The sequence below is a fragment of the Diceros bicornis genome, chromosome 11 (genome assembly GCF_020826845.1).
Source record: "Diceros bicornis minor isolate mBicDic1 chromosome 11, mDicBic1.mat.cur, whole genome shotgun sequence".
Taxonomy (NCBI): Eukaryota; Metazoa; Chordata; class Mammalia; order Perissodactyla; family Rhinocerotidae; genus Diceros; species Diceros bicornis.
This window is the reverse complement of record NC_080750.1, coordinates 60,018,681-60,042,300: the sequence shown is the minus strand read 5'-3', so window position 1 is coordinate 60,042,300 and position 23,620 is coordinate 60,018,681. Positions and strand designations below refer to the sequence as shown.

The 23,620-nt window shown below is 40.7% G+C and overlaps 1 protein-coding gene across 2 annotated transcripts in view; it reads left to right on the top strand.

The window, feature by feature from the left end:
* The window catches only part of SCRG1 (stimulator of chondrogenesis 1), a 151,990-nt gene that overhangs the window by 21,485 nt on the left and 106,885 nt on the right, over positions 1 to 23,620 (top strand). Inside the window, exons 1-2 of one of the 2 annotated variants that reach the window (XM_058550365.1) lie at positions 756 to 923; positions 11,051 to 11,129. In XM_058550365.1, coding sequence (XP_058406348.1) covers positions 11,066 to 11,129 — 64 coding nt within the window. In that variant the 5' untranslated portion in view covers positions 756 to 923; positions 11,051 to 11,065. Of the gene's footprint in view, positions 1 to 755; positions 924 to 11,050; positions 11,130 to 23,620 lie in introns of those variants that run through there. The other variant, XM_058550364.1, reaches the window with a different exon arrangement.

The window sequence follows — 23,620 nt, the reverse complement described above, 5'->3', positions numbered from 1 at the left end:
GAAGGGCAATAATAGTCCATTACCATTTTTACTACGACTATTATTGTACCTTTCTACTAAAATGGTAACGTTGAAAAGCACTTTCCTGCCAAGCTTTCGTTTTATTTTCACTTCGGTCACTTGGAGCAGTTATTGAAGGCATTGTTTTCTCCATTTTGCATGTGAACAAACCGAGGCACAGAGGATTCATTGAACCTGCCTCCTTGCCAATGTTGCAACCGAGTGGAGGTCAGAACCCTACGATACCCTTTCTCCTTTCTTTTCCCACAGATCCGTGTAGAAAGTTTGGTCAGAATAGATGACTGATACTAACGAGCCAGAGCCGATCAATACGTAAATTGATGGGTGCTATTTATAATGCTTTCAGTTGCCATAGGTATTTCCGCACTTTGAACCTGCCTTAAATGTGGAATCTGCTATTGTAACATCAGTAGCGAGGGAAGTTCCTGTTTTTTTCGATTCCCGGGAGGGTAATTGCCTCTCTTGCCGCAGAGCGCCGTTGCCAGCTGCCGGGCTGCCCCGAGGGCTTTGAAGTAGAAGGCGCCCCCGGGCTTTCCTCTCGCCGGCTGGTGCCCGCGGCGGAAAGGAGGGCGCGGGCTCCACTTCAACCTCGTCTATCTCCTGCGTCTCGTTCTTCTTTAAGAAGCCAGGTGGCGCCAGCTCTCAACCCCTGCTAGAGCTAGAGGATCTGCCTGCCCGTGCAGAGGAGCGCAGAGGTGGAAGGAAGAGCACAGCCCTGGGCTGCCGCTTGCGCCCGCGCCCTCCGCCCTTCGGCGATGGAGCTGTGCTTGTTTCTTCTTCCGCACCCCTCGCAGGCGGACGGCAAGCCTAAAGGGAAGCGAGGTGTCCTGTGTGCCACATGGAGCTTGAGGAACGGAAATAATTAAAGCCATGAGGTTTCCTGGCTCTTCGCAGGGTTTACGGTGGGTTTTGATTTGGAGAAGGCGAGCGAGGAGAGGTGAAGGCCGGTTCCAATCTGCCAGCGTCCTGTATCTGTCTGGGCGGCAGATGAGCACGGCGCCGGGAGGGGAGATGCGCGCCTCGGTGTGCGCATACCTGTGGGTGCCGGGGCATGTCTCCAGTGTGGTGGGTAGTGGCCTACTTATTCGTAAGTGACAGAGTAACTGCATGGTTATAAAGAGGCAGAAGTCCTCCCAGCTGTGAAAGGAGGGCTTCGAAGTTCCTCATTTGACAGCCGAGGGTCTGAATCTCTTATGGAAGACACACGTTTTTTTCAAATCTCATTTTTTATCCTTGAAATATTTCCAGTCTTTGAACTACTGTTATTTAACAGGGAGAAACTTCATTATACAGTTATGTCGATTTACTTGATTTAAACCAAACTTCATTGAACAAAAATGTTTGTTGAAACTTAGCAAGTAGCTGCTAATCTGGTCATGAAAATTTAGCCATCCATATGTTGTGCTGTTGCAAATCATCACCAAATTGCAAGTTAAGATGAATTCAATAAAAGGCATTTTTTTTTGTATTCACTGGAATACTAAGAGAATAGAGTTGGTATTATGGCCTATAGCAATTTTAAGATTTTAATTTGAAATGACAGTAACACACAAACACAGAGAGCACTCAGCAACATTGGTAATGATAACGGTGTGCTCTTAATGCTGCTTTTTATAATGCTGCCGGTGGTGTGTTTATTACAGTGTGCACTTTACAGCGGTGTTTTTCATACTGCAGGTTGCCAACCATTAGTAACTCATGAAACCAATGTGGGATTTGACTAGCATTTTTTAAATGAAATAGAAAAGAATAGAAGATATCAGAACAACGGTAAGGATAAATCCTCTTTCACAAATCTTTTTTCCCATATATATTCATGTATACTGGGTCACAACATAAAATGTACTTCTTATCATGGATTACATTAAAAAATTTGAAAGCTATGGCTTTGGAAAACTCCATGTTTCTCTGACAAGGTTCCCATCAGTGTTAGGCTCTTCAGGTTTGGGGTGCAAGACTGAGGCCCCTGCTGCCCCCTGGTGCTCGACACTCAGCTACGGTGGGTATGGACCCCCTTAGGAGGTGGGTATTCAGTTTTTAAAATCTCAGCACTGTGGGTTCTTTGCTGGTTATGAAAGTAATGCTGGATGAGCGACCATGTCAGGCTTTAGGCCCAGGGAGAGGACTGGCAAGAAAGAATGACATGGAGCCCCCAGCTTCAGGGAGGACTGGTAGCAATAGGAGGATTAGAACAGGAACGCGAGCACAGACCAAAGCAGAAGCCAGCTTATTCAGACTGGGAATGGGGGGTGGGAGGAGGAGTGGCTGGAGTCAGAAATTTTGGAAGAGAGACTCATTATCTTAACAGGGCCAGGTAGAAGAGTCTGGACCAATGAGAAGCAGTTTAGGAGCTCCGTGACTGTTGCTGGAGTGAGAAATGCTTCTACCCCTCCTCTTCCTCTCTGTCCCAGTGCCTAGGAGGAACAGATACTACTTTTATTGTTCAAGTTTCAGGACACTGATTAAACCATATTTACCAGAGGGAAGGTCATTTTGTGTTAAAAGGCAATGGCTCCTTTTGGCTCTTTCTCTTATTTCCTGGTAAGTGGACCTGCTAAAGCCTACCCTAAGGAATGTCAACCGGCTCCCTCTTTTCTCCACTCCAGATACTAGAATGGTTAGCTGAACCCAGACCTGGCTTGAGTGTGGCCTTCCTTCTCTCTCTTCACCTGAAAACATGCTGGTCATGGCTTTGGGTTCCTGCACCATGTGGTCAGCTACAGGGAAAGGAGATGTAGATTTGGACTTTGGGGACCATGGACCTAACCACATGCTCTATCTTAGCTTGACTAGGGCTTTGCACCAAGGCTATGCTGTTTTCACCCCTAGTGGTCAAGTGGGCATTGTTTCCCAATTTCTATTGTTCCAGAAATGTGTAATTCCCTAGAGCAGTTGTTCTCAAACTTTAGCGTGCATCAGAATCACCTGGTGGGGATTCTGGGCAGATTGCTAGGCTCCTACTCTAGTTTCTGATTCACCAGGTCTAGGGTGGGGCTTGAGGATCTGCATTTCTAACAAGTTCCCAAGTGATGCTGATGCTGATGGCCCAGGACCAGACCTTGAGAACCGTTGCTCTATAAAATCTGAAGAAGGGTGTGGAGTGGAAAGGTGACTGACAGGGCAAGATGAAAACAATCTTGGCCTTAATACCATCTTAATTCTGTGAACCCTGCTCCCCACCCCAAGCCAATCCTCTAACACTCAAGACTGTGAGAGCTCTGATCTGAAGGAGGGTGACTCAGTCACTAACGCCAGCTCTCAGGGGTTAGGTTAGGGACTCTCCATCTTGAGGGGGACTCAGGGGCACCTTACTTTCAGACCACTAAGGCACGGGATTCATTGTGAAGTCCCTGTAGGAGCGCTGTGCTGGTTACTCTCCGCCACTCTGCCTTCCGAGGTTTCCCCACCGCCTTGTACTGCAGGGCCTGCAAGTGTAAGAACTATAATTCCCAGTCACCTCTGCAGCAAGATTCAGGATGCAGTTCACTGATAATGAAATGCAGTCACATGGGATTTGAAAGGCAGAAAAGAGGAGGGCGCGCTTTTTCTTCAGCTGTGTAGGCACACAAGAGGGCTCTGGCAGGTGTGAGTATGGGCAGTGGCTGCATGCCATGGTGCACTGTCTAGTCACCAGCCTCGTGGGTGTGGGGGGCTCTGATGGCTGCCCTGACTCTATTCCTCCAGCCGTTCCACTCGATAACTTGTATTAAATCCCTCTGAGCTTGAAAGATCTAGAGTGTTTTCCGTTTCCCGTATTGAATCCTGACTGATACAGGGAACAAGGCTGTCTTAGTGCTTTGTACCTGAGGTCTGGATCAGTGTGGGCACAGAGTAGTAGAGACCCTGTAGGTGGTAAGATGACTGGCCTTAGCTGGGGGAAATTTGGGGGTGGTGACCTCATCTAGGAGAGCTTGCCTGCTCTCCAGAGATCATGAGTTTGAAGGGCTGAGCATCTGGGTTGCTCTCATCTCATTCTGCTTCTCTCACCACAAAGCTTCACTTCCACTGGCTTTTCTTTCTGATTTTCATGGCAAAGCAGGAAAAGCTGCCATTTTTTGGAGAGGTCAGGGAAAAATTTTTGCTAGAGCTCAATGACTGTCTTTTCTACCCATTTTAATGAGCAGGAAAGGTAATGAGTTTTCGGTTTCCAGCCTGAGGGTGAACAAATTCCTTGGGCAAGTCGGCTTCCCTTAGCGTGAACGGAGAGCTGGGGAGCTGCTGCAGATCTCTGCCGCGGCAGACAGCAGGACCGTCGCCTCTGTCCACTCTGCTGCCTAAACCCCACCTTCATGCCTGAACCTGCAGATACTATTTAGGAGCTGATTCTTTGGCTCATCAGTTCTTCCTGAACAGAGGCAAGATTGAATATATGTCACGAATTTTTGTGCAGAAGGAATTGATTGCTCTGGTAACTGTGTCATTGTTCACAAATGCATGGTACCCCTCTCTGCAGGAGGAGTACAGGTCCCCACTCTCTGACTCTTGATTGTGACCAGGTGACTGGCTCTGGCCAACGAAGTGTGAGTGGAAATGACTGCCCTTGGTCTGCCCTTGGTCTTTAGTCCCTCTAACCACGTCAGCAATGATGCAGATAGCGGCAGCTCCCCGGCCTGAGCCCCAGGGTGAAGACGATGTGGAGCAGGGCAGCAGGAATCCAGGATGGACATGTTGCTAAAACTCTTTTTAAACTATTAATTCTGTATTAATTTACTTCTGTGAAGTGGTTGAGATTCTAGAAGCCTAGTAAATTACACCTCTCATCCTGGCCAGAGTTTGGTCCAAGAGGGCTGGAGGGGGAAGCTCAAGTCCTTCTTCCAAATGCACCAATCAGGGCCAGCCCCATGGCTTAGCGGTTAAGTGCGCGCCCTCCGCTGCTGGCAGCCCTGGTTCGGATCCCAGGCCGCTTCTCCGGCCATGCTGAGGCCGCGTCCCACATACAGCAACTAGAAGGATGTGCAGCTATGACATACAACTATCTACTGGGGCTTTGGGGGAAAAAAATTAAAAAGAAAAAAATGTACCAATCAGATCAGTCGCTCCTCCTCCCTGCCAGAGGCAAGAAGGGGTGCGAGGAGGTCCTGCCCCCTGACAACTTTAGGAGAGAGAAATAGAGATTTCCGAAAGGATTTTGTTACTGTAAAACTATACCACTCTACATATCAAAAAGAATTTGCCAGAAATAGAAATATTAGGAGAGGCCATGAAAACATTAATTTTTGTCTCATTTTTATTCTTGAATATTTGACAGCCGCATTCAAGTGACAGGCCAAGGCATTGAAATAAGAGTTTAAGCCGTGGTAATCCTAACCGTTATCATTAAATAAAGTAATTGATTAGCACATTGCTGTAATAGGGCAGCAACTCCATAGTAAATCGGAACTTGTGACCTGAATATTAATATGACTGACTTTCTGCCAAGACGTCCCTTGCCCCGAGGGCCTGGCTCATTGTTAACTGGTGGCCTGTGGCTCCCAGCACAGTGCTCTGCGCTAGGCTGCTGGGCCTGAGGGTAACGGGGTTATTTTGAAACCCAGTATTCTTAATGAATCAGATCCTGACCCTAAAACGTGCAAGAAAATAACCTAAAAGTGTGATAAAAAATTGGTCTATTGGAAAGTCAGTGACCTTTCCAGGGTTGATTTTAAAATAATAGATTTGTTTTATTTGACACTTTGGTAAATGACTTAATAAAACATAACAAGGTCAAAGAAATTATCCTGTGTGTGTTGTGTCCTGCAGCCTGGAATATCTAAACGATATGCTTGGAAATGAGCATCATTATTAGTGAAATATTGTTGCAAAATATGGCATGGACTGTTTTGGAGTGTCAGACTTTAAGGCGCTATCACAGAATTGACTGTATTCATGGGATTTTTCCTGACTTACTAACATTTTTCTTTATTGTCTCCATAATCACCTGCTTTATGAACTGTGGCTAGAGCTGATGTTGCAACTGGTAATTTTCTTAGAACCCAAATGCATTTATATTTTTCCATTCTCTTGATTTCCATCATTTCTGGGAATTGTTAGTAGATGGAATAAAAAGAAAATACATTATAAACACCAAATTCAAAACACCAAAAATAAATTCCTTGGACCTTTTACAGATACCACACATGCAAATAAATGTGGCTTTGCATTCCAATGGCATTCGCGTGGGGATTACATTTTCCTCATTAACCTCTTTCTTAACCAAACAGTATTGTTCTTCAAGCCTGTTTTCTGGAAATCGAGTTTGACATTTTAAATTAATTCACACTGGCTCAGTTCAAGTGAAGAGGTAGAATGTCTTCTTTTGATCCCAGTCATTTGTGCAGCCCTGGTTGAATTCTACCAAAGTAGAAACGCCTACTGGTTTAGAATGAAAACAGGAGATTGATTAGATTGCTTCAAAACCAAAACATTAGAGGTACTAAATATGGTTTTTCCTGCACTGCTAAGGAAAGAGGTGGAAAAAGCAATCTATGATGTACTCCTGAGATCTGAACATGCTTGCTTTCCTATAACAAATCATTTATAAAATGAATGTACTTATTTCTAATGGAAGGAACACTCAGTCTGTTTTCAATCAGTCATAACCAATAATTCCTCTGCTAATATGTGGACTTTAATTTGAAGTAGTAGGAATCTTCTCTTTTCTCCAGGAAAGTCAACAGAGTTGTTTAGAAAGACTGCATAGTTTTGGTAGGAGCAGATATGTAACTTGATTGTTTTTTAAAACTTCTGTAAACATTTATGCATGAATTTGCAATTTTAGCCCTTTTTTGTTACAGAACAACAGTATACATTGTTTTCGGTGTTGATATTTGGCAGTGGATGGTGAAATATTTGTATGTATTTAGGTATGTCTATCTAAGTAAAATGAAAGAGACATTAAAATAACTCTCAGTCTGAGTTAAATCTACCAATTTTAGGAAACCCTGTATCAGTTGTCTTCACTCTGCTGTTAGCTCTGTCTTGTTTTGTCAAGCATTCTTTTTCATTCCACCACCCTCTCATGCATTGTTTTCAGACTCCTGTAATCCTAGCTGAAGATGGCACGAGTTAGAGTTGGAGAGAGAACCAACGCTAATTTTCGTAGTGTCCACAGTTTCAAAACACACACTTTAATGTTATTTGACACCATTTCTACATGTGCTCTCTTTAGAAAGTGAAGAAATACCTTTTGAGAGTTTGTCAGATGAAACTATATTCCAAAACATTTGCAAAACTGAATTATTGACAAAATGCACATGATTCCGAAAGGCCCTGCTTGATTGAAAGCATTTGCAGTATTTCAACATGAGAACGTTGCTTACCCTTTCTGTTGTCTGTTTCCAGAGTCCTACAGAGCATACTTCTGGACTTCTACTGTGCCCGGATAGCAGTTACTACACAGCAAACTCAGAACAGATTAGAGCTAGAGTTTTAGAACACTCGATGCCTTTTATCCCTTGAGTAAGCATTCAGGAAAATTGCATTCTCGTGTTCTCCCACAACCATCTCTAAGTCATAGGAGGCTGAATCCCCCCTGCCTGCCTGTAGGGTCTAACAATGCCTACCAAATTGCACAATCACGCTTGTCCATTCCCAGCACGTGCTGTGGTTGCCAAGATGCCGCTGTGCCCTCAGTAGATCCTTTGAAGAGACACTCATTCCAAGTCTTGTAGCTTCAGGGTTGATTTGCCACCCACTCTTAATGTCCTACTTTGGCTGACATAACACTTAGCCTACCTCTGAGAATGACACCAAAATCAGTTCTGCCACTAACCAGAAACAAGGCCATTTCTATTGCAAAAGGACAACAATAGCCTCGTGGAAAAATTGTATTTGCATACATGGTGATAATAATTAACAGAATTATAAAGTTTTAAAAGCCCAAATATGTCGTGTGTGTGGTGTGTGGTAAGAGAGAATTTTTCAAAAATCTAATGTAGTTGACATCTCAGTTGCCATTTGACTAACACAGAAATTAGTATCCTGAAAACTGACCAAAGAAGGAGAAAAATATGTTTTATTTTAAATATACTTCCTTTGTCAAATCACTCTCTTTACTAACAAGGAAAACCATCAAGGGCAATGTAATTCATCTTTATTTGGAATTTCAGAAAAGCTAGTGTCTCAAACTCTCTTCTGAACTTTTCAATAGACTTCTTGCTGTCTAGCTTCATCTTGTTTAAAGATGTTAGAGCTGTGCTGAGATTAATATCAACAATCAGAAAGTAATGTCATGGTTCTGGTTGTCATTATCCTGTTTAGACATGCTAGAACTATATGTCCTGTGTTAAATCTTAATGGACTAGAGAAAAGAAGCGTTCAAAATCTTAATGATGGTGGCTTCAACTATCCAGGCATCTCCCAGATATCTCACTTTCTAAACTCAGAACATCTAATAAATCCACGATTTGCCTCGATTAGTTTTCTCAGCCCTGGCTGCATGTTAGAATAATCCCAGAATTAGAGAAAGAAAAAAAAAACCTGATAAGCAGGCTCCACCTATTCTAATTAAAGTAGAATCTCAGGTTAGGGCCCCAGACTTTTTTTTTTAAGTGCCCCCAAGTGATTCGAATGTACAGCCAGGCTGAGAATCACTAACCCTCTCCATAATTTCATCTTTCAGAAGGGAGAGGAAGTGATGAAGAGGATTAACACCCTGCTTCTAATTCTGGCCAACTCAGAGGCCCTGAATGGAAAATCAGAAGTGACAGGAATCCTGGAAGAGGGCCACCTGGCCATCAGAAAATTCCAGAGGGATGTGGTCACTGCCAGACTCACACTCAGTTAGTTTGAGTTTTAAAATATCTCAGGAAATTATAAAAGCCTGACTTTAACCCCCCAGTCTGAGATTCCAAAAAGAAGCAGAGGAGATTCTTCAGAATAAAATTCTGATGCTATTATTGTAAATGGTCCAAAGAAGGGGGGAAAAACGAAGAAAAGAGAAAGGAAGGAAGTAGCCAAAAAGATTTAGTATCTTCATGCAGGAAGCTGTCTGCCGAGATCGGATATATTTTTAAACAGTGCATGTAAATTGTGGAAGATGATCTAGAAAAACAAGGGTGGATACAAAAAAATCTGTCAAGAATATGTGAGAAAAGAGTCAGAAAGACTAAATCCAGAGGGAGGCTAACATTCTAGATGATGATGAGGGTTGTTTGCAACAAGAGCAAGTATAGAATCCATACAGGACCGTGATGGCGTTTTGTCGATGTCATGTCAACAGTGAAGATACAAGATGACCACACCCTCACGCTCTATGTCACTCTTTAGACTAGAAAGGGTGGGACTAGGTTTGGTAAGAAGGAACTGAGTTAGATCACTTAGGAGCAAATGCCAGCTGTCCTAAATAAGTGCTAACAATTTATAACAAACCAGAATATGAATAGAATTTTTAGTTGTAATTGCTTTAATCTTTAAAAATATGGAGAATGAAAGAAGGTGCCTGAACACTGTCTACATTTATTTTTCAAGAAGAAAGTGGAAAAAGTCTTTGAACTACAGACTTGAAGACCTGCTGATTCTTCTGTTTGAAAATTCTAGAATTTACTTTGCATTAGTTTGAATGCAAGACTTACCAAGTTAAATCATACCTATGACATAGCTTATGAAGGGAGTAGAGACAAGGAATCATAAAATTTTAAATAATCTAATTCAAATTCAGTAACATTTGAGAATCAGATAAAAGCTAAAACTCTCTTGAAGTAGTTAGATATTACAGTATAACACACCATCCTAAAACTTAGTGGCTTAAAACAGCTCCTATTAATTTGCTCCCAATTCTGCAATTTGTGCTAGGCCCAGCTAGGTGGTTCTTCTGCTAGCTTTGTCTGAAATTGCTCAGGGAGCTTCAGTCACCTGATGGCTTAACTGAGGCTGGCTGGTCCAAGATAGCCTCAGTCACAGGTTTAGTGGTTGTCACTGGCTGTCAGCTGAGCTGCATTTCTCCAGTGGGAGAGCCAGGACTAACTTATATGATGGGGGCAGCACCCCAGAGAATAAAAGCAGAAGCTTCGAGGCCAAGGCTTGGAAGTCACATAACATCACTTCTCCCTCATTCTATTGGTCAGCGCAAGTCACAAGGCCAGCCCAGATCAAGGGACAGGGAAGAAGTCAATACCTTTAGATGAGAGTTGCTCCAACTCCCATATGTAATCTACCATACTTCTCAGAAAAATGCTCTACACTAACACATATGAACTATTTTAATTTCAGAGGATTCAAGGATCCTTCTAGCCCAAGTTAAGAGCCTTTATTCTAACCATTGGCATATTTAAATAGGGAAATTAAAGCTCAAGGAGACTAAAGCCTTGCCCAAAGTCAAACAGGTATTTATTTAGTATACAAGCATATAAGCATGGCCTATCGTGTAGGTTTCATAACTCCCAGTCCTATGCCATTTTCATTATGCCCAGTTGATCACTGTATTATTACAAGAAATGAATTTCAGCAATTTTGTAAATCAACATTTGACTACCAAATCAAGACAACAATTTAAGTCAAATATATGCAGTAAAATATAAATATTTTATTTAATTAGCATATTCTACACATACATCCAATTAGGAAAGTAGGCTGGTTAAAATAGATGTGAGGTGTAAATTATTTTATTAATTTGCAAACTGGCACAATTATTCACAAATTATGGGCAGTTCCTTAAATCTAGCTCTCTTTTTGCGACAGGTACTCGCTATGCTTCAACTAACTCACACCTAAAAATTATCAATTTCAACAGATAATTTGCCATTAGCAAGGTTGTTTTCACTTTTAACCATCTACTTAAAAATCTTTCATTGATAATAGCAACAAATAATCAATTCTACTGATTTTAACTTACATAAAAACCAATTCAAGTTTTTGTCTTTTCCTCGTAAGAAAAAGATCATTAAAGGGAAATTGATGTGGCTTAGTTTAAATTATTGCCTTTCCTTTGTTGTTGTTGCCAGTGGATGAGTCTTCATGTAAGGGCTGCAGGTTTTACTTTAAATTTTTTTTAATTATTAGTAATTTATTTATTCATTTTATTTATTTATTTACTTTTTGGTGAATTTGGCAGGTTGATCTGGTCCAAATGGATGGAGAGAAACTAATTAGTTTTGAAACATCCAATTTTCAGAAATTATCAACTAATAAAGGTAAGGTTTTTGTTTTTTTGTTTTTTACTTTTTATCATAAAAATGTTCAAACATGCAGAGAAATAGAGAAAAAATAATACAATGACTACCCATAACCCAATACCTTTAATCAATAATTGTTATCATTCTGCCATCTTTGCTTCATCTGTTTATGTGCATTTTGTTGTTGTACCATTTTAAAGTCAGTGACCCCAAAGCATTTCAGTATATACTCCAAAAAATGAGAATATCCTCTTACATACCAAATTCCAATATATCATTTAATAAATTAATATTAATTCCCTAGTATTGTGTAATACCCAGTCTATATTAAAAATTATAACCTTGGTTTTACAGATCTTTTTTTCCAATCTAGAGTCCAGTCAAGGAGCACATGTTACATTATTATAACTTCAGTCTCTTTTAATCTTGAATAGCACACACACACCTTTTTCTCATGCTACTGACTTTTTGAAGAGGCCAGGACACTTGTCTTATAGAATGCTCCAATTCTGGACTTTTTGATTCTTTTTCGTGGTGCTTTAACTTGTTCCTCCATCTTCTGTATATCCTTTAGATCTAAAGTCTTGATAAGATTCAGGTTATACATTTTGAAGAATATTCCATAAGTGAGAGTATCTATTTCATAGTGTGTGACATCAGCAGCACATTAAGCCTGGTTACTGCACTATTGGTGACACCAGGTTTGATCCCTGAGTTAAGGTGATGGCAACCACAGCTCTCTTCACTAGTAAGATGCATTTTCCCTTTGTCAATTAGCAAGTCAACAGTGGGGCAATAATTTGGCACCACGAAAATATCCAGTTCCCTAAAGTTATATTTTTTTAAAAAATATAACTCATTGTGCTTTTGATTTTCATAAAAAAATTATACTCAGTTTTTCAAAGCTTTCCTCAAGCTGGGTATATTCAACCTAAAATTATGAAAACAAACCAATGTCTGCATTAAGCCATTAGATAATTATTCATTCTTTGCTCATATCTTTGTCATTTCCGGTACTATTGTGGTTTACAGCAGTCATGCATTCTTGGGCTAGTAAATTGGGAATTAGTGGGTTCCCAGAGCTGTGTGTTGTAGTTCCCTTATCCACTTATTTTATGATCGTTACATGCCAACTTCAGGAATGGAGCAACATAGAACGCTGTGGAAGTGCCTGTTGTATTATCATGAGTAATGAAGTGAGATCTGGGCATCACCCAAGTGTACCAAGAAGCCAGGTGTTGCAGTAGGTGTGAGGGCTACTAGACTCTTATTGTGAACTCATTGTGCCACACATTACAACTGAGATATGGGTCCCTTGAAGTGACTTTGTTTTCTTTTTCAAGAAGGTCAAAAGATGTGAGGGAAAACACACCAGTAACCAAACATAGTAGGATCAAGCCTAATCAGGAATAGAAAATAATTTCTAAAATCTGTGTCTGTTCATTTACTTTATTTTATTTGTTTTTGTTTCACCCTCATCTACGATTCATTTGCCTTTCGTCATCTTCCACAATGGCTTCCGCAAGAATATCGGTCTGGAAACAAACAACGTGACTCGCACCCACTTCAAACATTGTTTAAAATATCATTTATTATTTTGTACTGTGGTCTCACGTAAAAGCCAGCATTACTGAGACTGCTGAGCACATACCTTTAATTCCCAGGGTGAGAGGGGGAAAACAAGGGAGAGCAAGAGCAAGCAAGAGGGAGAGCTAAAACTGAGACGCTCTACAACAGACATGTGAGGAAAACGAGAAAATTCACAAGTCTTACAGGCAGCTGAAGTCTCTAGACACAAGAAAACTGGAAACTGCCCAAAGCCGGGCTCAGTCGAGTATAGAAATGTGATGAAGACCAGGACTGGTATTTTTTTCCAACTAGAAGTTAGTTACTTAAGGACCACATTCCCAGGATTCCCAGGATTTGCCTGAATAGCCCAGGGAACACTTATCTGCAGTAGAAACAGTGAAATGAAGAGATGGGATTCTGTGTGAGCCACCTATTACATGAGACTATATTTAGAACTTGAAATTAACACTGGGAATAATCATATTAAATTGACATCAGCAGTTGAAAGCTATATGAAGTAGGAATTATGTTTTTTCTAATTAGCTTAAATTTTAAGAAACTAAAATCCAGGTGTCTGGGAGAGCCAAACCCAGTCACTAGGCCTTAGCATCATTCCTTGAAGGGAAAACAAAAACAAGACTATGTGCTGAATATCTCAGGCCAGGAGCTCAATCATATTCATTCAACTCAGCTTCCTTCCTCCATGTTCAAATAGAAAATAGTCACTTACAATGGAGAACTGCTTCTGCACGGGCTTTGCTGTCTTGGAAGGGAACAGTGTCCTAGCTGTCCATAGGTGTGTGCTCTATTGATGCACTTCTACCCCGACACCGAGTGGAAGCATTTTGTGAATGACGGAAGAAATGCATTTACCTAATAGGGAAGAGAAGATGGAAACAGAACTTTCCTGTTCCTGGTGCAGTGAATGTTTTTTCCCCTTTCTCTAAGAAAGCTCTAAGTCACACCTTTATAAAGAACTCAACTTTCAGACCATACATGTGTTTCAGGCCATCATTTACCCGGCAGCTCATTGCAGCAGGGTCCCCTCACTCTGGAAGCTATAATAAGTATAGACATAAGATAAGACAGTAACAGGCATTGAACTACAATTTTCATTACTCTTGCTGAAGTGCCCTTGGCTGGAAGGGCCAAAGGAAGCAGTGTCCGAAGCTTCCACCTTTTATCTGCTGGTTCATTTGAACAAAATTACATGCAGTGGTGCCATTTTCAACTTCAAATTCTTATAGATTGGGCAGCCAATTTCTTCCTTCTGTTCCAGATAAAATAAAGAATCAACAGATAAGGCATCACCCAGAGATGCTAATTGAGGTCACTAATAATGGAAATTCTTACACAAGTGAAAAATTAGAATGGAATGTAATTATGAAGGCCCCAAGGGACTGAATAGCCTTTAGATAGCTGGAAGGAATGTAAGGATGGCTTTTTATATCAGGCTGGAGATTCAGTGTACAAGAAATGTAACTTTATGATGCAACTACAATTTTATTTCAAGCCATCATTCAGTCAGTTCAGGAACTTTCTCTGTCCCTGGTGTCACATACAAATTTTGGGGTGGTTTATACAGAGCCAAGGCATCGGAGAGGCTCATCTGGTTCTCCATGTTGTCTGTCCCCTCAGGAGACACTGAGTTGCCCATCAACCTGGGTTGTCCCTGGTCATAAATTCAATCCCCTCAGCTCCATCTGCCTGCCCTTCAGTTCCCATGCCTCTTTCTGCCACTTCCCCACCACTCTTGGGCACACAGCAATTATTCTGCTGTTCTTAGACCCACTGGAGCCTGGGGATTTTGTGAGGCTAAGACCTGGATGGCCAGGACATAGCACAGAGCCATAGTTTTTCCTCTTCAGAATTCTTGCCATACTTAGGGTTTTACCCAGGAAGTGAGGTCCAAGGGTCCAAGTTCTTCCTATATTAGATCTGTGAAGGTTTTTGCCCTTTTCCCAAGAACAGGGTGCAGGACCCTTTCTCAGGAACCCATCATGGTCTGCCTCTCAGTCTTGCCTCTCTTACTTCTCCCAGCCTGAGGAATACTTTCTCGGTACTAAGGACAGAAAAAACTTGCCTTCAACGTCAGGCCTTTATATGTCTTTAAGGTTCATTTATGTTGAAGCACATGTCATAATTTCCTTCCTTTTTAAGGTTGAATAATATTTCATTGTATGTATATGCCACGTTTTGTTTATCTGTTCATGCGTCAATGGACATTTTGGTTGTTTCCACCTTTTTGGCTATCATGAATAATTCTGCTATGAACACTCGTGTACTAGTATCTGTTCAGGTCCCTGCTTTCAATTTTTTGGGGGTTATATACCCAGGAATTGCTAGATCATATGGTAATTCTACGTTTAATTTTTGAGGAACTGCTATGTTGTTTCCCAAGGTGACTGCACCATTTTACATTGCCACAGCGATGGACAAGCGTTCCAATTTCTCCATATCCTTGCCTGCCAGTGAAGTTTAACAGGGTGCTCTTAGCACTTGCGGTCAGCTCTTCCTTGTAATGCAGGATTGTCCCACTCCTTGCAGAATGTTTAGCATCCCTGGCCCCACCCCCTATTTGCAGATAATGAGATAATGTTTCCCAGTTGTTGTGACAAACACCTCCCCCTACCCCACACTAGTACATAACACATTTTCAACTGTCTCCGTAGGGATGGGAGGAAGCTGCCCCGTTTGAACCCCGCCTTGAATCTTTTCTGATGTCCTAAGACCTTGTCTCTGGAAACTCAAAATCCTAGAAAAGGCTCTTTTTTCTCTGTCTTGCTGTCACATCCTTCCTTGATTCAATAAGCAGAGAATGGCCTAGTTTAATTGAATGGAGGGGACAGGAGGAGGAAGGAGGGGAGAGAGAGAGAGAGATTATATTTCAAAATGTTAACTCACTATACAAGGATTTCTTATCTTGTTTACTTTCTTCTTTTGAGTAACTACGGGTGTTTGTGATCTTTATTTTCTTGTCAGACAAATTTAGATTTTCTAAAAAGGCCTTAGACTTGCATACATGTCCTTCAAAACATATGAACACAGGAAAAGAAAATTACAGGCCAATATCCTGATGAACATAGACGCAAAAATCCTCAACAAAATATTTGCAAACCAAATTCAACAATACATTAAAAGGATCATACACCATGATCAAGTGGGATTCATTCCAGGAATGCAAGGATGGTTCAACATCTGCAAATCAGTCAGTGAGATACACCACAATAATAAAATGAAGGATAAAAATCATACGATCATCTCAATAGATGCAGAGAAAGCATTTGACAAAATTCAACATCCATTTATGATAAAAACTTTCAATAAGTTGATATAGAGGGAACATATCTCAACATAATAACGGCCATATATGACAAGCCCACAGCTAACATCATACTCGACAGTGAAAAGCTGAAAAAGTTTCCTCTAAGATCAGTAACAAGACAAGGATGCCCACTCTCACCACTTTTATTCAACATAGTATTGGAAGTCCTAGCCAGGGCAATTAGGCCTAAAAAAGAAATAAAATGCATCGAAATTGGAAAGGAGGAAGTAAAACTGTCACTATTTGTGGAGGACATCATTCTATACATAGAAAACCCTAAAAACTCCACTAAAAAACTGTTAGAACTAATCAATGAATTCAGTAAAGTTGCAGGATACAAAATCAATATATAAAAATCTGATGTGTTTCTATACACCAATAATGACCTATCAGAAAGAGAAATAAAGAAAACAATCCCATTTACAATTGCATCAAAAAGAATGAAATAGGGGCCAGGCCAGTGGCATAGCTGTTAAGTTCTCATGCTCCGCTTTAGCAGCCTGGGGTTTGCAGGTTCGGACCCCGGGCACGGACCAACGCATTGCTTGTCAAGCCATGCTGTGGCAGCGTCCCATATAAAGTAGAGGAAGATGGGCACAGATACTAGCTCAGGGCCAATCTTCTTCAGCAAAAAAAGAGGAGGATTGGCAATGGATGTTAGCTCAAGGCTAATCTTCCTCACACACATACAAAAAATAATGAAATACCTAGGAGTAAATTTAACCAAGTAGGTGAAAGAACTGTATATTGAAAACTGCAAGACATTAATGAAAGAAATTGAATAAGACACAAATAAATGGAAAGATATTCAATGCTCATGGATAAGAAGAATCAATATTGAAATGTCCATACTATCTAAAGGAATCTAGACATTCAATGCAATCTCTATCAAAATCCCAATGACATTTTTCAAAGAAATAGAGCAAATAATCATAAAATTTGTGTGGAACCACAAAAAAAAAAAAAAAAAAAAGCCCAAATAGCCAAAGCAATCTTGAGAAAGAAGAACAAAGCTGGAGGCATCACACTCCCTGATTCAAACTATATTACACAGCTATAGTAATTAAAACAGTGTGGTATTGGCATAAAAACAGTTATATAGATCAATGGAACAGAATGTAGAGCCAGAAATAAACCCACGCATATATGGTCAATTAATTTACAACAAAAGATTCAAGAATATTCAATGGAGATAGGACAATCTCTTCAATAAATGATGTTGGGAGAACTGGACAGCCACATGCAAAAGAATGAAACTCAACCACTATCTTACACCATAGACAAAAATAAATTCAAAATGGATTAAAAACTTGAATGTAAGACCTGAAACCCTACAACATAAACCATACTCCTAGAAGAAAACATAGGCAGTAAACTTCTTGACATAAGTCGTGGCAATGATTTTTTGAATCTGACACCAAAAGGAAAAGCAACAAAAGCAAAAATAAATGTGGGACTATATCAAACTAAAAAGGTTCTTCACAGCTAAAGAAACCATCAACAAAATGAAAAGACAATCTACTGAATGGGAGAAAATATTTGCAAATCATATATCTGATAAGAGACTAATACCCAAAAAATATAAGGCACTCGTACAACTCAATAGCAAAAAACCAAACAATCCAATTAAAAAATAGGCAGAAAATGTGAATAGATATGTTTCCAGAGAAGATATACAGTTGCAAAACAGGTACATGAAAAGATACTCAACATCATTAATTATCAGAGAGATGCAAATTAAAACCACAATGGGATATCACCTCACACCCGGTAGAATGGTTATTATCAAAAAAGACAAGAAATAACAAGTGTTGGACAGGATGTGGAGAAAAGGGAACCCTTGAACACTGTAAGTGGGAATGTAAATTGGTGCAGCCACTATGGAAAACAGCATGGAGATTCCTCAAAAAATTAAAAATAGGGACTGGCCCCATGGCCTAGTGGTTAAGTTCTGTGTGCTCCGTGTAGGTGGCTCGGGTTCAGTTCCTGGGTGCAGACCTACACAACTTGTTGACGGCTGTGCTGTGGCGGTGAGCCACATACAAAATAGGGGAAGATTGGCACAGATGTTAGCTCAGGGCAAATCTTCCTCAAGCAAAAAGAGGAAGATTGGCAACAGATGTTAGCTTAGGGCAAATCTTCCTCAGAAAAAAAAAATTAAAAATGGAACTACCATATAATCCAGCAATTGCACTTCTGGGTATTTATCTGAAGAAAATGAAAACACTAATTCAAAAAAATATATGCACCGCCATGTTCATTGCAGCATTATTCATAATGGCTAAGATACAAAACAACTTAAGTGTCCATTGATGGATGAATGGATCAAGAAATTGTGGTATTATATATATACAATGGAATATTATTCAACCATAAAAAAGAATGAAATCTTGCCATTTGTGACTACATGGATGGACCTCAAGGGCCTTATGCTAAGTGAAATAAAAATAAGTCAAATAGAGAAAGACAAATACCATATGATCTCTCTTATATGTGGAATCTAAAAAAGAAGGAAAAAAAACAAGCTCATAGGTACAGAAAACAGATTGGTGGTTGCCAGAGGCAGAGATGGAGGGTAGGAAAATTAAAAAGTAAAAAAAAAAGCATAAGAACTACATTAACAACATGAATGCAGTGACGAATATCACTCCTGTCTCTAAAAGAAAAACACACACCTGCATGTCTCTCCTTTATTCTCACACTACTCTACTACAGTACTTCATTTCTGACACTAGATAGGTGGATTTTCCACACATCAGGCAATTCTTCAACACCAGCTAGGTGTCCTACAATTTAACTCAACTTTGATGCTGTCTACCTGAAGTTAACATCAGATCCCACAGGTTAAGGGCCCAGTCCCACAAGACTGCCCCCCCCCTCACTTCAGGGGCCAATAGCAAGTCCAGGTTGTCACCTGTGCTTCTGAACAATCGGCTATAAATCAGAGGTGCCCATGACCCCCTCTTTGGGTTTGATTAATTTGCTAAAGTGGCTCCTAGAGCTCAGGAAAACAGTTTACTGACTAGATTACCGGTTTACCATAAAAGGATATAACTCGGAAAGAGCCAGATGAAAGAGATGCATAGGGTAAGGTATGGGGAAATGGCACAGAACTTCCACACTGTCTCCAAGCATGACACTCTCCCAGCACCTCCACATGTCCACCAACACAGAAGCTCTCTGAAACCCCTCCTTTTGGGTTTTTATGGAAGCTCCACCACACAGGCATGAGTGATTAAGTCATTGGCCATTGGTGATTGATTCAACCTCCAGCCCCTTTCCCCTCCCTGGAGGTTGAGGGGTGGGACTAAAAGTTCCAACCCTCTAATCAAATGGTTGGTTCCCCTGGCAACCAGTCCCATCCTGGGGGCATTCTAAAAGTCTCCTCATTAATGTAAACTGAGTGTGGTTGAAAGGGGCTTGTTATGAATAATAAGACAGTCCTTTCACCTTTATGGCTCTGGAGCTATTTCAGGAACTGATGACAAAAGACCAAATATTATAAGAAAAGATGCGCCATGGCTCTTATATAGGAAATTACAAGGGTTTTAGGAGCTGTGTGCCAGGAACAGTGGATGAAGACCAAATACGTATTTTTTTATTATAAATCACAATATCCTACTATCCCTTTCCTGGAACCTGATACGAGTCTAGTGACATGTCTGTAGCTAACTACAAACAAGTGATCTACAGACGAGTGAACTACAGACAGCTGTGACCTGTGAAGTCTCTTGACTTCTCATGACCACAGGTAACTCCAACGGGAAAGCGAGGGGGTTCAATTAGATGATTAAGTATCATCTCTAAAAAACAGTGTAATTGTAGATAGTGACTAGTAAATAATTATAAGAATTCACATATCATAATTTGGAGGAGCTAAATGTTCTGAAAGTGTCAAGAATTTTTGACTCTTTTTCCACTTTATTTAAACTTTACATACCTTTTCAAGTTTTATTTTCATAACTTTCTGATGTTCAAATGATTTGCTTCCCTAAGTGGTTAAGAGCTTTGAAGTCAGAGAGCTGGCTACTTTCTAACCAAGTGATTTAATCTCTAAGAGTCGGCCTCCCCAGCCACAAATCTCTGGATTTACACGGTGGTTTAATTCCGAAAAAGTGGTTAATTATTAATTAAATAATGCTTAAATTAAAATTTCTCATGAACAAAGATAAAGCAAAAGATGCATTCCAATTAATTGGAAAGAATGTCAGCTATCCCTCTCCCCTTGGTGTGTTGCATGAACATGAACAGTTAGTCAACAGTCTAAGAGAAAATATGAGTTGAATTTATAAAATATATTTTTTTAATTTATAAAACAAAAATTAAAAAGTCACTAACAATGCCCTGTGGAACCCCAGATGACATCAGCCTAGCTCTATTATTCTGAAACTTCCTCACAGGAGTCCTTGCATACAAAGTTCTGGCACATACTTTGACGTTATGGACCAAGATGTTCTTTGATTTGTGGGGGGACCTTGTGCTGTGTTGTTCCCAGCAGTCACCAGGGGAAGAGCTGAGCAAATATCCAGCAGGTGTCTTTTTCCACTTGAACCTCCATTTGGCTCCTTTATTCTTTGGATGAACGTTCAGTTCTTTATCTGTGGGATCCTGAGTTATTAAATGACATTGCCTACTAATGGTTTCATCTAAAATTAAAAAATAAATAGTCCCTGAAGAAGCATGTGAATTCACAGAGCACACTCTCAGAATATCAAAATACCCCTGGTGACAACAGACGGTGGCAGCTGTCTGAGAAAGGCCTGGCATGAAGCTGACAGAAGTCCTGCTCCCCAAGAGAAACAGTAGAAAAAATAAACAAATGGGACTACATCAAACTAAAAGCTTCTGCACAGCAAAGGAAACCATCAACAAAACGAAAAGACAAGCTAACAATTGGGAGAAGATATTTGCAAACAATACATCTGATAAGGGCTTAATCTCCAAAATATATGAAGAACTCATGCATCTCAACAACAAAAAAACTAACAACCCAATTAAAAAATGGGCAAAAGACCTGAACAGACATTTCTCCAAAGAAGATATACAGATGGCCAACAGACACATGAAAAGATGTTCAAAATCATTAACTATCAGGGAAATGCAAATCAAAACTACAATGAGATATCACCTCACACCCGTCAGAATGGCTATAATTAACAAGACAGGAAACAACATATGTTGGAGTGGATGTGGAGAGAAGGGAACTCTCATACATACACTGCTGGTGGGAGTGCAAACTGGTGCAGCCACTATGGAAAACAGTATGGAGATTCCTCAAAAAATCAAGGATAGAACTACCATATGATCCAGCTATTCCACTGCTGGGTATTTATCCAAAGAACTTGAAAACACCAATTTGTAAAGGTACATGCACCCCTGTGTTCATTGCAGCGTTATTCACAATAGCCAAGACTTGGAAGCAACCTAAGTGCCCATCAAGGGACGAATGGATAAAGAAGATGTGGTATATATACACAATGGAATACTACTCAGCCATAAGAAATGATGAAATCCAGCCATTTGTGACAACATGGATGGACATTGAGGGTATTATGCAAAGCGAAATAAGTCAGAGGGAGAAGGTCGAATACCGTATGATTTCCTTCATTAAGTAGTAGATAATAACAACAATAAACAAACACATAGAGACAAAGATTGGATTGGCGGTTACCAGAGGGGAAGGGGGGAGGGGGGAGGGCAAAAGGGATAATTCGGCACATGTGTGTGGTGATGGGTTGTAATTAGTATTTGGGTGGTGAACATGATGTAATCTATGCAGAAATAGAAGTATAATGATGTATACCTGAAATTTATACAATGTTATAAACCAATGTTACTGCAATAAATAAAAAATTTAAAAAAAAAAAGAAGTCCTGCTCCTAGTTCCTCTGGCTCCTGGCAGCGCATCTGAATGACCAATGAGAAAATCAAAACGTTTCTGCAAACATTATTAAATGTGCTAACCTGAAATTACTGCTTATATATTTTTAAAGCGTGAACGTTTCTTCATGATTTTCCCTCCAACAAAAACTCACGTGCACAGGAAGTCAGACCTAATCCTCACCTCAGAAGGCTGTTGGGAGGATTAATTGAGGCAATGTATGTAATCTGCTTAGCCTAAAGCCTAGAACTCACTCATCATTTGATAAAATGCTCTAAAATTGTGACGGTGAAGATAATAATGCCAATAATTCTAGTACTTAATTTTTTAAAAGTTGGTTCAAACTGGTAAATCCTCAGAAAGCCAAGTTTTAACAGACATGTTTATTTTTCTAAATCACAAATGACCTAAAACACTATCCGCTGTGACCCCCGCCAATGTATTGTCATCACCAACAGGATGTGTTCAGACTCCTTAGCACAACCCAGAGGCCTTCAGCATTCAGCTACTGTGAACCCTGCAGCCTCACTATCTCCCCCAACCCCTTAGTGCCCACTGCCCCAGACACGTCCAAATACTTACAGTTGTCCTGTACCCACTACTCACGCCTGCCTCTTGGCCCTTATGCACGGTGCTCGCTTTCCCTTTCTCCCTCTGTCCGGTAAACACCTATCCTCATTTTTCAGGGTCAATCACAGGCTCCGTTGAGAGCTCTTCTCCCCCCACTCTCCAACAGGTAGCTCAGCCTCTCCCTCGTGGGCATCCCCACTGTATCTTTTTTTGTGTGTATGAGGAAGATTGGCCCTAAGCTAACATTTCCAATCCTCTTTTTGCTGAGGAAGACTGGCCCAGGGCTAACATCCGTGCCCATCTTCCTCCACTTTATATGGGACGCCTCGACAGCGTGGCTTGACAAGCGGTGCGTCGGTGCATACCTGGGGTCTGAACTGGCGAACCCCGGGCCGCTGCACCGGAGCGCAAGCACTTATCCTCTTGCACCACCAGGCTGGCCCCCCCACTGTATCTTATAGAAATTTCTCTCACATCCCTTAGAGCTGGATGGCTAAATAATTTATTTCCCAAATTAGGACACTTTTGGCTAATTATGTTTTCAAGTGTTCTATGACCAAGTACTTGAACTTATGATATAAGCATAATTCTTTGAGTGTAAATGTTATCAGCAACCATTTAATCATCTAATCGAATCTCACCTGGTGTGATGGTTAATTTAAGCGTCCACTTGACTGGGCCACAAGGTGCCCAGACATTTAGTCAAACATTATTCAGATTTGTCTGTGAGGGTGTTTGTGGATGAGATTCACATTTGAATTGGTAGACTGAGTAAGGCAAATTGCCCTCCCTAATGTAGGTGGGCCTCATCCAATCAATTGAAGGACTGAACAGAACAAAAAGGCTGACCCTTCCAAGAATAAGAGAGAATTCTTCCTACCTGACTGCCTTCGAGCTGGGACATCAGTTTTTCTCCTGCCTTTAGACTTGAACTGAAACATCAGCTCTTCTTGGGTCTCAATCCTGCTGGCTTTCAGACTAGAACTATACCATCGGCTCTCCTGGTTCTCAGGCCTTCAGATTCAGACCAGAACTACACCATCAGTAGTACTGGATTGCCAGCTTGGCGACTACAGATCTTGTGACTTCTCAGTCTCCTTAATCGTGTGAGCCACCTCTTTATAATAAATCTCTTTATAGATTTATGTCCTATTGGTTCTGTTT